The 15,958-nt window shown below is 39.6% G+C and overlaps 1 protein-coding gene across 1 annotated transcript in view; it reads left to right on the top strand.

Annotated features, from left to right (window-relative positions):
- Nucleotides 1-390: 390 nt before the first annotated feature.
- The window catches only part of hepacam2 (HEPACAM family member 2), a 98,530-nt gene continuing 82,962 nt past the window's right edge, over nt 391-15,958 (top strand). Inside the window, exon 1 of the mRNA XM_072252001.1 lies at nt 391-469. Coding sequence (XP_072108102.1) covers nt 391-469 — 79 coding nt within the window. The remainder of the gene's footprint in view (nt 470-15,958) is intronic.

Here is a 15,958-nt window from a genome sequence, read left to right as displayed (position 1 = left end):
GCTTGTCCAAAGGACGATAAATGTCAACCGTCGCCAACAACGTTCTGAACTATTTACATTGTACTCTACAAAATGCCTTAAAAATAGAGACTGCTTTAAACAGGCGGAACCCCATAAATTCGAAATATTCGGGTACATGATGCGGTTGATAATTTATTTCCAATGATTTCCTTCTGCATGTGTCCGTGCTGTGGTACGATAGTGGGAGGAGATGCTAACTGATGGGTATATACAGTCCATGTTTGTGTTTGTTCGCACTCTCTCTCTCTCTCTCTCTTTGGAGTGTATTCTGGGATCCCGGAGCCAAAACAGGAGTTGCCTCATTTCACTATCAAACGAGGCCACGACAATCTACTCCTCAACACAGCAACGTTGTCAACCAGACTCCCAATGGAACACAATGTCTTCATGGATTCCTCCGGCAGCAAAACTCATTTTTTCCTGTTGGAGATGTGCATCCTGGCGATCGGTAGGAAAGCAATGAGATTTTTAAAAAAAAAGTTAATTTGGAGTTTGCTCATTAAAGTTTCGAGTTTAGTTATTCCAAGTGTCCGGGGTCTCCTTTTAAAGGGAGATTTCCGCGAAACAAATCGTTGTATTTATTTAAAATATGTATCTACCAACTTTTACATTGAGTTTACAACGGGAATTGTCTTTTAGAGTTGTGGGTTTGAGGAGTTAAAGTGCAGGAGATTAATAAACCGGAATTGCAACAAAATAGAGAAGGGGTTTCGCGGGCACAGCGACCGCAGGAGGTCACGTACGTGTCCGTGGAATAGTTTTACTTCTATTGACCAGCAAGCCTGCTATAATGTTCTGGACGAGCAAGCCATCAGAGACAAGAAGTTGATCAACAGGAGAGCAGTTGTAAAGTTGGTTCGGAAACATGAGGATCCAACGCTTTTCTTACCTGCAGCTTTCAAATTAACATTTCCTCCAACGGTTTCAGGTAGGTTTGCGATAAAGCACGCTCTGCTTTCTGAAGGTTGTTACAAATCTCTGGAACAGTGAGACGAGATGGCACCTGTTGTAGACTGGAGTAATTCCTTTGGGACCATATGTTTCCAGAAGTGAAGTCACATTAGCGGATCTGTACTAACATCAGCCGGCGACTGTACGAAAGGAAAGGGATTTTAAACATTGAAACTGAATTTCCGGACAAAACATTGACTCTTGCTGTGAACGGGTGCTGCTTAAGCTAGGGAAGTGGAACTTAGTTCTTATGAGGTGAGCTATATCTTCTTAGCAGTGCTTAAAACTAAACTGCAAGAGAACAGAAGCCAATCAGATTCCAGGTTACAGCTACAGCAAAGCACTTTAAAATTATAGCACGTTCGAAATATTCCTTGCGGCATCAGTTCTCCTGATTTTTAGCACCTGTCTACTTAATTCAACTGTTAAGTTTATGAAGTTCGAATAAGCATACTGTTCAATTGAATACCTCATTAATTAAGAGTGGACTAAATTTAATACAATAGGAAATGTATTAAAAAGTAGAAAATTACAAGTGGAATAAGCCTATTACAAGTGCAATCTGTTAGTCCCAATAAATTTAGTCCAATCACAAATAAGAGAAAATCTGCAGATGCTGGAAATCCAAGCAATACACGCACACAAAATGCCGGAGGAACTCAGCAGGCCAGGCAGCATCTATGGAAATGTATAAACAGTGGTTGTTTTGGGCCCAGACCCTTCATCAGAGTTGGAGAAAAAAGATGGGAGGTCAGAGTAAGAAGGTGGGAGGAGGGGAGGAAGAAATACAAGGTTGCAGGTGATAGGAGAAACTGGGAGGGGGGAGCAGTGAAGTAAAGAGCTGGGAAACCAATTGGTGAAAGGGATGAAGGGCTGGAGAAGGGGGAATCTGATAAGAGAGAACAGAAGGCCATGGAATAAAGGGAAGGGGGAGTTATTGGGCAGGGAAGGAAATGGAGAATGGTGGGGGGGGGTATTACTGGAAGTTCGAGAAATTGATGTTCGTGCCATCAGTTTGGAGGTTACTCAGATGGAATATAAGGTATTGCTCCTCCAATCTGATTGTGGCCTCATCGCAGCAGTAGAGGCAATAGACTGACATGTTGGAATGGGAATGGGAAGTGGAATTAAAATAGGTGGCCACTAGGAGATTCCACTTTTTCTGGTGAACAGAGTATGGAGTGTTTAGTGAAGTCTATCCATGTTGGCTCTCACCTATATATAGGAGGTCACACTGGGAGCACCGGATATAGCAGATGACCCCAACAGGCTCAAAGTTGAAATGTCTTCTCACCTAGAAGGACTGTTTGGAGCTCTGAATGATGGTGTTAAATGTAGATATGTTTTAAAGTTGGAGTATGAGCTTAACTGAGACTACAGCATGATTGTCATTGTGATTGAATGAAACCAGTGCCAAATGCAGGGCTCCCAGTCCCATGGTAACCAAAATGTGGATGACTAGATCTCTGTACTTTTAGTCTTGTGATCATTGAGTCAATCAGTCCTGTGAATCATTCTAGGGGAATAGCCAAATCCGGCAGTGTTGTAGAGTCATAGAGCAATATAACTCCCATACGGGTTCTGTGTCCCTACCAGCCCACGCCCCCAACGAGTCCCGATTTCCTGCTTTCAGCCCATATCCCTCCAAGCCTTTCTCTGCCATGTACCTATCCCAATGCTTCTTAAGTGGTTCTATTGTGCCTGTCTCAGCCGCTTCTTCTGGCAGCTTGTTGCATATGCTCACCACTGTTTGCATGGAAACATTGCTCCTCTGATCCCTTTTAAATATTTCTATTTTCATTTTAAACCTTTGGCCTCTGGTTTTGGTCTGCACCTCCCCTGGGGAAAAGACTGTTACCGTCCATCCTATCTATGCCTCTCAAATTTATAAACATTTCTATAAGGTCACCCCTCATTTTCCCACACTCCAAGGAAGAAAGATCTAGCCTGCCCAACCTCTCCCTATGACTCAGGTCCTCTAGTCTTGGCAAAATCCTCATACGAGATGTAGGGAGATGTTAAGGTCAAAGGTGAAGTATCAAAGTAAATAAGGAAGTACTCAGTAGTGGATGCCACAGTTTCAGATTGAAAACGTTGAATAGATGAAAGCTTTTGGAGGCTTTGAATAGATGAAGGACTGGCTGGAGGCAGGAGGCTGCAAACATGAGACTGTAACTGATTGTTAGATATGAAGAAATTGGATCACTGTGGCTTAGATCTGACAGCTTGAAGCTTTAGATCAATGATTCTGTGAGATGCAAATCCTCTGCCTTCTCCCAAAAGGACTGCCGGTGCAGTTGGCATGCACATTTCGATTCTGGAAGTTCTTGATTTTTCTGTCTCTCGGTGGCTGTTCATGTAACTCAGTGTTAGTGCTGTGTGTATGTAGTCATACTTGAAGCCTACTTGTGAGTCTAAGCTAGCCAGAACAGTTGGAGCCCGTGGGGTTTGCAAAGGCGAATTGCTGGGTATGTGAGGAGGTGTAAAGGTTCTGGTACCATATCCCTATTCTAACTAGCTGCTTTATTTCAATGATGCAGTCTGTTCAATAGCAACAGCAGGCAATACACCTGTTGTTAGTGCCATGGCAATCTGCCATTTTTAAATATTGATGAGTATCTCACCTCATATCCCCTCCACGCTTTTGACCACCCCACCCCACACCCAACCCAACCCATATGCAACTGAAAAAATCAGTATGAGCATCATGTTAAGCATTAATCGACCTCATTTTGTGGAAGGTAAACGGCAGACATGATTACCTACCTGCTGGAAATCATATCTAACTTCCACCTCAGCGATTTAGGATTAAGAACAGATGGCTCTGTGAAGCTATCACCCAGACAGCCAGGGCAAAAATTGACTCCATTGTGTAACGGTTGCTGCAATATCAGTTCAGACGGATACAGATAATATGCTTTTGAATGTCCACAGTTGCTGGATGTTCATAAACATACTATCCATATCAGAATTAAGTAATAAATGCTAAAATTACTTGTTTTTGTACACAATTTAATACTGTACAAACTACAAATGTGCAAAGTCAAGATGTTATTTTTGACCAAGCTACCTTTCAAATAAATTATATTACAAATGTGTTCTGAGCATTAAATGCACCAAATGTTCAAGTTTCTCAAAATTTCAAATTTTGCTAAATACAAATAGAAGAAAGTTTCTCAGTTTCTGCCTCTATTGTCTCTCTTTTTCTATTGCCTTTCTCACAATCTTTCTTCAATTTAACCAATTTGTTTACACTGCAACCTGTCCAATTTATATGTCAATAAAGGATTACTCAGCATTTCCCTCTGCAAGCATACTGGCTTTGGCCTGCAGGCAGCCCCAACCTGACGTATGCTCTTTACCTTGTGCTAACTAGCAATAGCTAAATGTTCATGTAGGCACTGAGCACTTGATAGAAAACTGTACCAGAAAATAATCAGGTAAATCAGTGCTAACCATCAGAAGTATAAATGGCAATGCTACCACTTGATTTTCCCACTTTTTTGGTGACCCTCTTGGTCAGTCCCTCACAGTTAAAAATGTTTTAACTCCACTCCAGTTCTGTTGATTCTAAGCGGACTGATGAGGCAAAAGTGGGAACTATAGATTCTACTATAGTTGGGGTAGGAATTATTGACAAGTGAGACGGCAGTTAAGTGGTTAAATAGTGGAGTGATGTACTCCTTCTGTTGTGTATGTTGGGCTTCTAAGTGTTCCTTTTATTTCAGTTTCTCAGTGTTATTCCAAATGCCTTTTCACCTCTGTGAGCCATTATGCCCCAACGATACCCAGCAGTCAGCGGGAATACTTTACAACCTTTCAAGGAAGGCCATGATAGGGCTCACAAAGAATATCTGACTTGGGTATATGCTTTTGGCATCCATATGATGTGACTTAAAAAAAAAAGCTGACTGAGTTTAATTTGGGTCTCAACGCTGGAAAAATTGATATGGGACAGAACCGGTGGTCAGACTAATAGTTTTCTCGTTGCTCCTGTATGTCATTGGTCAGGCAGCTTGCATATGAATCAAAAGGTAGTAGGTGAATGCAATCTCTGGTCACCCATCTATGTGGCTCCCTTCAAGTGGATTTACTGGCATCTCAAATGCATTTTTTTCCTTCTGATTATAGGCAAAAGATTCCCATTAAGGCAAATGATGTAGCCTGTCAAATTGACCTTATGGAGTTTAACTAGGGCCTCATTGCTGCGGTTTTGGTTCCTGCTAAGGACAGTGATATCAGTTCACAATCAATGGATTTGCAGGATTTTGCCTTGGTGGTATCTCTCCAATGCTCTCAGGTGCCTGCTGTTGATAGTTCTTCACTCTGAAGACGGGAGTCGCAGAAGACTTGCAGGCCATGAGCTGCATGTGGCATTTCTGAAATTGTTGTAGTCGAAGTATCAAAGGAAAGTACTGCACAGCAACAGGCCCTTCAGCCCATAAATCTATGCTGAACCATCTAACCTGCCTAACCCCATCAACCTGTACCTGGACCATAGCCCTCCATACCCTTGCCATCATCTATCCAAACTTCTCTTAAATGTTGAAATCGAGCTCACGTACACCATTTGTGCTGGTAGCTCATTCAACACTCTCACCACCCTCCGAGTGAAGATGTTTCCCCTAATGTTCCCCTTAAACTTTTCACTTTCACCCTTAACCCATAATCTCTAGTTGCAGTCCCACTCAACCTCAGTGGAAAAAACCCTATCTATACCCCACCTCATGATTTTGCAGATTTCCATCATATCTCCCCTTAGATTATCCCTAATCATACCCCATCTACCTAATTACCCATATGTCTGGTTCCTAAGAATAATTTTCAATAATTTTCCCACTACTGATGTTAGGCTCACCGGCCTGTAATTTCCTGGTTTAAACAGTGGCCAACATTAGCTGTCTACAATCATCCGGTGCCTCACCTGTCACTAAGCATCTCTGCTAGGGACCCTGCAATTTCTGCACTTGCCTCCCGCAGGACCAGAGGGAACATCTTGTCAGGCCCTAGGGATTTATCCAAGCACCAAGCACCAAGCACTTCCTCTTCTGCAATCTACATAGGGTCTATAGCCTTGCTGTTGCTTTGCTTTGTTTTCCAGACAGACATTTTATAGAACATCTGTAGGCTCTGCTAATGCACAGAAGATAATGCTGAATTTCATCATTGATATCTGCCTTCATTAGGAGGTAGCCACTCAAATGTGAAAAAGTAGTCAGTATTTTCCAGTACCTCATTGTGGACTTCTATTGTTGGAGAATAGATTTGTATAGCGGGGGTGGGGGTAGGTTGGTAAAGAGCCTTTGTTTTGCGGTCATTAAGTGGGTGATGCGTTCCTCTATACAGTTCAGAGAAGGAGCCGATATTGGTTTTGAACATATACATAAGTAAGCATCACCCATGTACTACAGCTTGATTACTCAAATTGGAGTGACCTTGTTTCTGGAGAAAAGGGGACGAAAATTGACTGGTTTTGTATTTGCCCAGTTGATTAGCTCCATTGCAGTGGGAAGCTTATTGGAAGTGAGCTGTAGCATCGCAGTGAGAAAGATTGAATGAAGTGTTGGAGGGATGACACAGCCTTATTTGACAGCATTGAGATTGGATCTGTTGTTGACTCGCTATAGATTTTTGATGAAACTACAGACAAGAACTATATGTCCTTTTGAAAACTGCAATGAACCCAGCTACGGTTCAAGATGTCAACACCAGAAAAACATTGTAATAACAGCTTGGGCAGGTGGCTCATTACTGCTTGATGCTCACAATAGCACTAGCAACCTATCAATCAACACTTGTCTGAATTGTGATTTTCTTAGCATGATTTAAAAGTGGGAGATTAAAAAATCGTGTCAACTTATGGAAATCTTACCTTCTTAAAACCTCGATGAATTCATTTGTGATTAAAATTAAAATGCCAAGCCCATGTACTTTTCATCTTCATTTACATAGGAAACATTCCTAAATAAGCATTATATATTTTTAATAAAGCTATATTTTCAAAGTCAAAGCCATTATATTTTAATTACAGCACCTGTCACATTTCAGCACACTGATGTTTGTTGTGTACTGTGCTTGAATATAATTATGTTTTATTGGAGGGAACTTACATTTTTAAAAAAAAGGGAAAAACCCACAGAGCTTCCTCTTCATAATGAAAATATGCCTAACAAGAATAATGTTGACTTACAATAGCCATTCTTTGTCCACCAAATATATTGAAAGTTTAAAACTTGATGATACCCAGCTCTAACACTTCACCATTTCACAGCAAATTTCCTCATTTTCAATGGTAAATTGAACACCCATTCTTTGAAGATACCCTTCATACAATGTTGCACTTTAGCTCACTACATCTTTTTGTGTGACAAAATGTCTCTTTTAAGTGTTTTAGGAAGTTATTTTATGCCAAAGCACTGTAGGAGTGGGAGTTCTTACTTTCTTCAAAAGATGTATTGGCACAATATATCCATTGACCATAAACATTCTTTCCAGTAAGTGGCAGTCGTATGCATTGAATTTTCTTGGTGGAAGTTTCCAAGTTCTGGTGCAAGGAACTTTGTGTGGTAATAATTATTTCCCTATACAGAAGGGAAAGAAATAGTTTTTTTAATGTATTTGTGCTATGCCCTGATTCAGTTGTGCCAAGGATTGGTAAAGAGTAGGATTGGCGGTGACTGAGGGACAAACTGGACTTGACTACCCAGGCGTAACCTGCATGGGACCTGTAAGGAGTGAAGTGTCAGAAAGATAGAGGTTTCACAATGTACCTGGGAAATAGTTAAAATGATATTGTGGAGGAGGAAGATCCACATGAAAATTAGATCCGTATCTATAGTGTAGGGAAGTGTATGGTCATACACTTTGGTAGAAGAAATAAATGTGTATTTTCTAAATAATTTATACTTTATTGTCGCCAAACAATTGATACTAGAGCGTACAATCATCACAGCGATATTTGATTCTGCGCTTCGCACTCTCTAGAGTACAAATCGATAGTAAATATTAAAAAATTTACAATATAAATCATAAATAGAAAATAGAAAAGGGAAAGTAAGGTAGTGCAAAAAAAAAACTGAGAGGCTGGTCCGGATATTTGGAGGGTACGGCCCAGATCTGGGTCAGGATCCATTCAGCAGTCTTATCACAGTTGGAAAGAAGCCGTTCCCTAATCTGGCTGTATGAGTCTTCAAGCTCCTGAGCCTTCTCCTGGAGGGAAAAGGGATGAAAAGTGTGTTGGCTGGGTGGGTCAACATGGGGAGAAAGTTCAAAAATCAGAGGTGCACAGGGACTGTCAAAAACAGGGACTTAGGAATCCCCATGCAGGATTCCCTGAAGCTTAACTTGCAGGTTGAGCCGGTGGTCAAAAAGGCAAATGCAATGTTAGGATTCATTTCGAGAGGACTAGAATATAGAGCAAGGATGTAATGCTGAGGCTTTATAAGGCATTGGTTAGACCACAATTGGAATGTTATTAGCTGTTTTGGGCCCCTTCTCTAAGAAAAGTTGTGCTGGTATTAGAGCGGGTCCAAGAGAGGTTTCTAAGACTGATTCTGGGAATGAAGGGGTACGAGCTGCTGTAGGCCTTGATGGCTCTAGGCCTGTACTCACTAAAGTTTAGAAGAATTGGGTGGGAGGAATGATCTCATTGAAACCTATCAAATATTGACAGGCCTATACAGAGTGGATGTGGAGAGGATTTTCCCATAGTGGGCAATGTTGTGTATTTAATCTTTCAATAGTATTTGAGTAATCTTGTATATATAGTGTATGATTAAGCATTCTTATTTGTTTAAATAATTTGTTATGAGTTATATGTAAAAGTACATTAATTGCATATATCATCACGCCACCATGTAAACATAGAAACATAGAAAATAGGTGCAGGAGTAGGCCATTCAGCCCTTCAAGCCTGCACCACCATTCAGCATGATCATGGCTGATCATACAACTCAGAACCCCGTACCAGCCTTCCCTCCATACCCCCTGATCCCTTTAGCCACAAGGGCCATATCTAACTTCCTCGTGGTACGTGTGTGCCATGTTAAAATCTAAAGTTGAAGTTACACCTACATTCCCAGACTCCTGAGACTTTTTTTGAATTAGTTTAATATTTCGAAGTTACAAAACATAACTTTGGCGATGAGCTATTTTAAAAACGGACCTAACATGGCTGCCAACCTCTAATGCGCGCAAAATGCTGTGAGGAACAGTCTAGTTTAAAAGAAACAGTCCGGCATGTGCAGAGTTGGACAAGTTCAAAACAAAAGCAGCCGGCACATGTTCTTTGGAAGGAAGGGTACAATTGAGTTTCAAAAAAAGGCTGTAAGCAGAAAAATTGAGGGTTCACAAAGAGTGTGTACCAGGTGATAAAAATAATTTTAAAAACATCATTGGAAAGATTGGAAAGATTGACAAGTTTGATTACACAATGGGTAATTGGCTCATGTATACTAAGCTAATGGAACAGTATTTTGAAGTAAATGAAATAACCAATAAGGAGCGAGTGCCGATTTTGCTGAGTTCATTGGATTTCAAGGCATACAGTTTGGTTCGAAGTTTGACTGCTCCAATCGAACCTTCATGAATGTTCTTTGCTACAATTGTAAAAGTGATGGAGGAACATTTAGAACCAAAACCACTTCAGGTTTCAGCATATGTGGCTGAATTGACGAGATTGTCTGAGCATTGTCAGTTTGGTAATGGCCTTAATGAGGCAGAAGAGAGATTGTTTCGGTTGCGGAATCTTAAAAGAAAGCATTCAAAAACGCCTCCTAACTGCAGCACAACTTGCATTCAAATGAGCAGTAGACATTTCTATTTCAATGGAAACTGCAGACAGAGACGGAATTGAGTTGCAGTCAGGGATGAAAATGAGTGTGAACGAAAATGCATTGCTAAACAGAAACCAGCCTGGCTGAACAAGGTGTGTTACTGTTGTGGCATGGGGTTCATATACATCAAACAAGTGCAGAATTAAAGGCAAAACTTCCAGACAATTTAACAAAATAGATCACATACAATGAGCATGTCAGGCAGACAAAAATAAATGGACTGCACAGGGAAGAGAAGATGCTAAAAGTCAAGTTGCTGTTTCAAAAAGAGCATCAATTTGCATGCAGCTGATGAAAAATCTGATAATGATGTGAGTGACAGCACTGCGTAGCCTTGAGATTTACAATGTGAAAACTAACAAGAGACCAGCAATATAACTTCCACCAGAAGTGAATGATAAATTCACCTCTTTCAGTCATCCCACAAAATAAATTTAACAGCATTTCAAAGGTACCAAACTGACGCCTGCAGATATCCGGTTAAGAACTTATGCTGGAGAAAAGATAACTCTTGTGGGAATGACATCAGTAACAGTGAAGTACAACAATCAACAAGCCACATTGAGCTTGTATGTGGTAAAATCAGAAGGACCAGCACAGTGGGGTTGTGATTGGCTAAGACAACTACAACTTGATTGGAGATCATTTCACAGTTTACATGCCGCATCCCCTGCAATGAAGCCAACTGAAAGTGAATTAAGAAATGAAATGGATGATACCATAACTCTCTCCATGTGGAATACCATGAACCATTGCCAAACAGAGGACAAACAGGTGTGGGTTCAACCTCAGTGCCTCTGGTTTGAAAGCATATTGGAACGAGGAAGGATCATGCTGCTCAGTGGAAGTATGAAAGTGGTGAAAGCAGTGACCAGACTGCAACAGTTTTGTAGGCAACATATTTGAGAAAGCTTCTGATATGTTAATCAGGCAGCTGATTGAGAAATGCAGTTTGGTCTGAAGCTGGAAGAGAGCTCAAGGAGCTTCAGGGAAGTTGCAAGCATTCGGTTTTTGTGGGTATAAAGAACCCAAATCTACTCTGCGTGCATTAAGGCTACTTCATGAACTTCAGTAGGAGACAAAAAACTTGTAAAAGTAGATGTAAAGACCAAAGCCCAGCTGGATGAATGGAAGGCCATAAAGAAAGGAGTCGATGGAGATACAAAAACAGAGGATTGGTCAGATGATGTAGATGTGTTAAACCAAGAGGAGAGATCAGATCATAAAGGGAACAATAGGAGGATTAATAAGAGAATACTTTAGTGAATTAAAAGGATTTTCCCAAGATCAAGATGCACAAACTAGAAGAAAAAGAAGGGAGAAGAGATGGAGAGAAGGAATGTGAATGGGAAAGAGAACGGTATGAAAGAGAGAAGGAACATGAGAAAGAAAAAGAAAAGGATCAAAGTAGATCCAGAGAGAGAGTAAAGGAGAAGAAAGGTGTCCAGAGCTGTCAGAACCACTTCCAGCAGTCTCTGAATCAGCTCATACAACCACCACGGAAGAGGCCCCAGAACCTGAGATTGTGGTTACAGGCACAAGTCTCACTTGCCAAGAAGAGTGATCCCCTTGTCAGAAAAAACACTATCCCACGAGTAAGAAATTTTCCACGGCGATTAAATCTTTAGACCTGAGTGGGACAATTTAAAATTTAGTATGCTGTGGACATTTGTACATTGTAGTTGATTATATAGTATACTGTGTATATATTTGCGATGTATTCTATATTGAGTTGGAGTTTATAGCTAAGCAGGGAGGAGTGTTGTGTATTTAATATTTCGTTAATATCTGAGTAATTGTGTGTGTGTGTGTGTATATATATATATATATATATATATATATATATATATATATATATATATATATATATATTAGTTTGATTAAGCATTCTTTGTTTAAATAATTCATTATGTGTAATTATATAAAAAATTTGTTAATTGCATTCATCATCACGCTACAACATGATACGTGTGCACCTTACTGAAAAGTAAAGCTGAAGTTAAACCTGCATTCCTGGTCTCCTGGGTCTTTAATTGAATTAGTTTAATGTTTTGAAGTTACAAAACAGAACAGGCAAGTCTATGATCAGAGGGCACAGCCTCAGAATAGAGGAACGTTCATTTAGAGCAGAGATGAGGAGGAATATCTGTAGCCGGAGGGTAGTGAATCTGTGGAATTCATTGCCACAGACAGTTGTGGAGGCCAAGTCATTGAGTATATTTATAGCAGAGTTTGACAGTTTCTTGATTAATCAGTGTGTCAAAGGTTATCGGGAGAAGGCAGGAGAATAGGGTTAAGAGTGATAATGGGTCAGCCATAATGGAATGGCAGAGAAGACTTGAGGGCCCAATGGCCTAATTCTGCTCCTCTTATCTCCTTATCTCCAGATACATTGTGAACTGTCTGTCATTCTTGCCATGATATAGGCTTCTAATCTTCTGATTTCAGTCGCTTTGAACAGTGGCATTACATTTGTGATTTTTACAATCAACAGGACAATTAAATAGATTACAACCAATGCATCCACCATTTCTGCAATCACTTCCATTAAGATTCTAGGATTTAGGCTGTCAGGTCTGGAGGATTTGATGGCAATTAGACTCATTAGTTTGTTTCATATTTTTTTCTCTAGTGATAGAGGTTAGTTGAAGTTACTCCCTCTCGATTATCAGTTACTAATGGAATGTTTTTAGCTCTGAAGACAGATCTAAAATAATTATTTAACATGTCTGCCATGCTCTCTTTCCCATCATTAATTTTCCAGTTTATTCTCTGGAGATGCAATAATTACCTGAATTACTGTCTTGCTTTTCTTAGCCCTGTAGAAATCCTTACTGTCTCTATTTTGTCAATTACTGATTTTATTCTCACACTCTGTGTTCTTTATAATTTTTTAGCTATTTATTGCTGGTTTCAAAATGTTTTCCAATCCTCTGGGCTGCTACTAACCTTTGTAATGTTGTACATGTGCCTTTACTTTCAATTTGCTACCATCTTTAACTTCTTTGGTTCACCGTGGATGGCAATTCCTTCTCTTAGAGCCTTCCTTTCTCACTGGAATATACTGTCACAGACATTTATCTTATCTCAACATATGTAGATTCAATATCTTGAGACCCTGAGCCAATTTTATTCTGAGCAGTAATGTCATCCAATCTGACCTGCTGAATTCCTCCAAAATTCTGTGTTCGTCGCTCTGGATTTCCAGCATCTGCATAATCTGTTGTGTTTATGATAATTATCCCTTCTTAACCTTGTTGCCTCTCTTTCTGAAATATAAAGACCCCGTCTATTCAGTCCCCAGCTGTAGTCGTTGTGCCACATCTCTGTAATGCTTATCAGACCTTACTTCTATTTGTACCATCAACTTAGAAACTTGTTACAAATGCTGCATGCATTCACATAGAGAACTTTTAATTTTAACATTATTTCTTACTCTTACTCTTTTCGTTTGTGCCCTATTAAGTGATTTACTTTGTCTTTTTCCTGACACAACCTGGTTATCATTACCCTCTCATTCCCCCACACTTCTGCCTGTACTTATTGCTTCCCTCCCTGATAAGTTTTTCAATGGAATGCCAATCTTCGATTTCCAAATTGACTTCTCTGATCCTGTGGTAAATGTCCATATTTTAGATGGCACAAAGCTTGCAATGTTAGCATTAAGGATGATAATAATAGGTCACAATAGAGGCTGACTTAATGTGCAAACAAAGGACATTTAATACAGATAAATGTGATATTATATACTTTGATATAAAGAACTAAAGTCTATATTTAGACTAAATAGGATATTGGTATACTAAATGGAATACCAATATGTGAAAAACCATGATCCTGGGTGTAAATATGCTTAAATCCTTAAATGCAGCAGGGTATATTGAGGGTGTGGTTACAGAAGCATCAGTGATCCAGGGATTTATAAAGAGTTACAAATATAAAAACAGGAAGTTTAATTTGCTCAAAATATTGGTCAGATGTAGGCCAAACATTGAGTATTGTAAGTAATTCTGGGCACCACACTTCAGAAAGACATGGAGATCCAAGGAGTATTTCAGCTATGTTAAATAAACTGCGGGCAAACTAAATATAAAAAACAGATAACAAAAGAATATCCTTAAGAATATGAAAGTGCCCTTGGACAATGAGTTTGGTAAATCCCTATGAAGAGAAAGGAGATAGTAGAAAAATTAGGCAGATGTTTTGCGACACACATAAAAGTTGCTGGTGAACGCAGCAGGCCAGGCAGCATCTCTAGGAAGAGGTACAGACGACGTTTCGGGCCGAGACCCTTCATCAGGACAGATGTTTTGCATTTGTTTTCATGGTAGAAGATATGAAAATAACACTAATGCTAAAAAGGTGGAGAAATTAAATGTTACCTCTACTTCCAGGTTCCTCAGGTCGGCTGACTTGGGGTTCCTGGCTGTCCCACGATCTAAATTTAAGTTCAAGAGTGACTGCGTCTTTGCTGTTGCAGCCCTTAGACTGGAACAGCATTCCCCTCCCTATTAGATCTGCCCCCTCCATTGACTCTTTTAAGTCCAGGCTCAAAACTTACCTTTATTCACTAGCGTTTGAATCTTCCTGATGTGGCTGATTTTTGGCTTGTGCTTAGGCTTATGTGCTGTATATTTTGTGCCTATAAGCTGTGTGCCTTGTTGTTTATATTGGTATTTCTTGTATTTGTGATTTTCAGCTACCTGTTATGGTTTGTACAGCACTTTGGTCAACATGGGTTGTTTTTAAATGTGCTTTATAAATAAATTTGACTTGACTTGACTTGATCTCCATCACTAGATAATTGGTATTAAGCAAAGTAATGGGAATACAGGCCTGGATTTGCGGCATCCTAGGAACCTAGATAGATCAATTGTTATCTTCCAAAAAATCCTTTGTTTCTGAGGAGGTATAGAAAGACTGAGGAAACTATAATACAATACCTTTATTCATAAAGGATGGAGGCAATAAAAATGGAAATCTCATGGACAGTTCATTTAATGCCTACTGTTACAAAAATATTAAGATAATATTGACTATAGGTATTTCCAAATTTATCATTTGATCAAACAGAGTCAGCATGGATTTCTGAAACAGAAAAAACATCCAACCAGATTATTTGAGTTCTTTAAAGAAATGACAGAGTGGACAGAAGGTAGGTGTAACATGTCTGGATTTTAACAGGTGTTTGACAAGGTGCCACATAAAGAAAGGAGCTCATGGTTTTCAAGGTGATATATTAACATGGGAAAGGTATTGCTTGACTAGATGGTAGTAGAGAGTTGACCATAGGGAGTTGTTTTCAGATTAGCAGTTTATAACCTGTGAGGTGCTGCAGTTATCACTGCTCGGATTGCTGTTTAGAATATACATCAGGTACTTGAGGGAAAGCAAGTGGACGTACTTTTGTCAAACTTGCACATGATGTAAAAGTTGGGGAAGGGAAGACGAGCTCCACGAAGGATACAGCTTACAGAGAATCACTGACAGGGTAGGTGAATGGGTAAAACTTGGCAAATGGAGTATGATGTCAGAAAATGTGAAAGATGGCAGAAGGGTGTAGCACAAAATGATTTTGGCATGCTCGCACTTGAAACACAGAAAACTAGCATACAGATTGCTTCATGTAATCGGGAAGGCTATTTCAAGGGAGTAGTGTATGAAAGTAAGGAAGTATTAACGCACATGTATAAGGCACAAATGAGATTGCATCTAGAGCATTGTGAATAGTTTTAAACTATTACTTAAAGGCAATATTACAGGAGGCAGTTCAGAAAAGTTAAAGTAAATTTATTATCAAAATACATACATATGTCACTGCATATAACTTCAGATTTATTTACAGTAGAACAATGAAATACAATAGAATCAATGAAAAACTACACACAAAGCCTGACAAACAACTAATATGCAAAAGACACACTGTGCAAATAAAAAATCAATAGATAACTAAATAATGAAACTGAGTATATGAGTTGTAGAGTCCCTGAGAGTGAACTATGTTGATCCTTGGGACGGAGGGATTGCTTCATGACGGAAAACTGAAGATATGAAAATGTTCTTCGGTAAGAAAGTAATCAGCCAGTTGTCCTTTTCCTAATCACTCGACAGCATCTTCTGCTTGACTAATGTTAACCTGTGGAAAATGGATG

Source organism: Mobula birostris, chromosome 3 (genome assembly GCF_030028105.1).
Source record: "Mobula birostris isolate sMobBir1 chromosome 3, sMobBir1.hap1, whole genome shotgun sequence".
In the NCBI taxonomy this organism is placed as follows: Eukaryota; Metazoa; Chordata; class Chondrichthyes; order Myliobatiformes; family Myliobatidae; genus Mobula; species Mobula birostris.
Note: the sequence above shows the minus strand (reverse complement) of the source record. Positions and strands in the feature narration are given on the sequence as shown.